This window comes from Volvox carteri (assembly GCF_000143455.1).
Source record: "Volvox carteri f. nagariensis unplaced genomic scaffold VOLCAscaffold_704, whole genome shotgun sequence".
NCBI lineage: Eukaryota > Viridiplantae > Chlorophyta > Chlorophyceae > Chlamydomonadales > Volvocaceae > Volvox > Volvox carteri.
Window position 1 is genome coordinate 5,333 of NW_003308202.1, and position 1,151 is coordinate 6,483.

The 1,151-nt window shown below is 48.8% G+C and overlaps 1 protein-coding gene across 1 annotated transcript; it reads left to right on the forward strand.

Annotated features, from left to right (window-relative positions):
- Window positions 1-502: 502 nt before the first annotated feature.
- Window positions 503-972, forward strand: VOLCADRAFT_85015 (uncharacterized protein; the record flags this gene model as incomplete). The annotated part of the gene is made up of 1 exon (XM_002959753.1): window positions 503-972. The coding sequence occupies one exon, from the start codon at window positions 503-505 to the stop codon at window positions 686-688; it is 186 nt and encodes a 61-aa protein (XP_002959799.1). The 3' UTR covers window positions 689-972.
- Between the last annotated feature and the right edge of the window lie 179 nt (window positions 973-1,151).

The following is a 1,151-nucleotide window of genomic DNA, read 5'->3' on the forward strand; positions in this document are numbered from 1 at the left end:
CCACTGTTTAGGTGGTAGTGAAAACTACCGATGAGTGAATGAGAAGAGGCTAAATGCCTCTGCGTTAGGACGACCCGTACAGAAGTCTGTACGGTCCGAAGATATAGTCGTCAACGCGAATTATCACCAATCGGTGCAATCGTAACCCAAGTGGGTCTACCAGTGACAAGTGTCACGATTATAGCAAGAGCGCTATAATCCAGTATCACGCGTGATGAAGACAGGCAAGTGCCCGCTTAAAGGTGGGCCAGCGCCCAATTAAAGATAGGCAAGTGCCCAATGGTTAACCAAGTAAGAGCGAAGATATTGCCCAGCGGCAAAGTGCCAGAGAATTGGGGAAAGATCCGAGGGTTAATATGCAAGTGTGCCACAACACAAGCTAAGGTCGGTTATGATGGATGGAGAGCTGTACTTGCACTACTGCACTCACAGAGTGCACTAATAAGAAAACCTGGCATATGTAATCCTGTTTGTGGCCAGCCGTGTACACACATGACGATGGATGACATATGTACACATATACATGCATACACATATGCTGTATTGCACTTTATTTGCAGTCCCTCACTTGTTTGCTTGTCTCCCTGCTGTGTGCATGTGCCTTTGCATCTGTAATGTAATGTTACAGAGTGGGAGGCTTCTGGGCCGCTTTATCACATTGTCAGTTCTACGATTTATCATCTTATAGCACCGTCCACCACTACCACACTATACTTCGCCATACGAACTGTAAGTCCAAGGCGGCGGGTCCAGCCATCTAGGACCCCTCCTCATCCATTCACCCGAACAACCGAAGAGACAGAGGGTTCGGCAATCGCCACCAATCTAGCGTGCGAATCTGGTCCATCAACTGCGACCTCAACTCCACATCTCAGCAGCTAGCCATAATCTCGCGCTCCCGACTAATTCGGGGGTCTCCCCAGGAATCGAACCCAGAACCTTAAACCGCGAATCGCAGTAGTGTCAACCCAGACCAGACCTTTGCATCTATTTGCACAGGACAGAGCACTTTAAAGTTCACTACACCATAGCATTCATTCCTTCCTGCCTGGGTGTTATTGGCATGCAACAATGCACCTAATACCCAGGACATACACTTGGACCTGCAACCAGCACACACGCGCTTCGGGCATGTGGGACAACAAATTCGA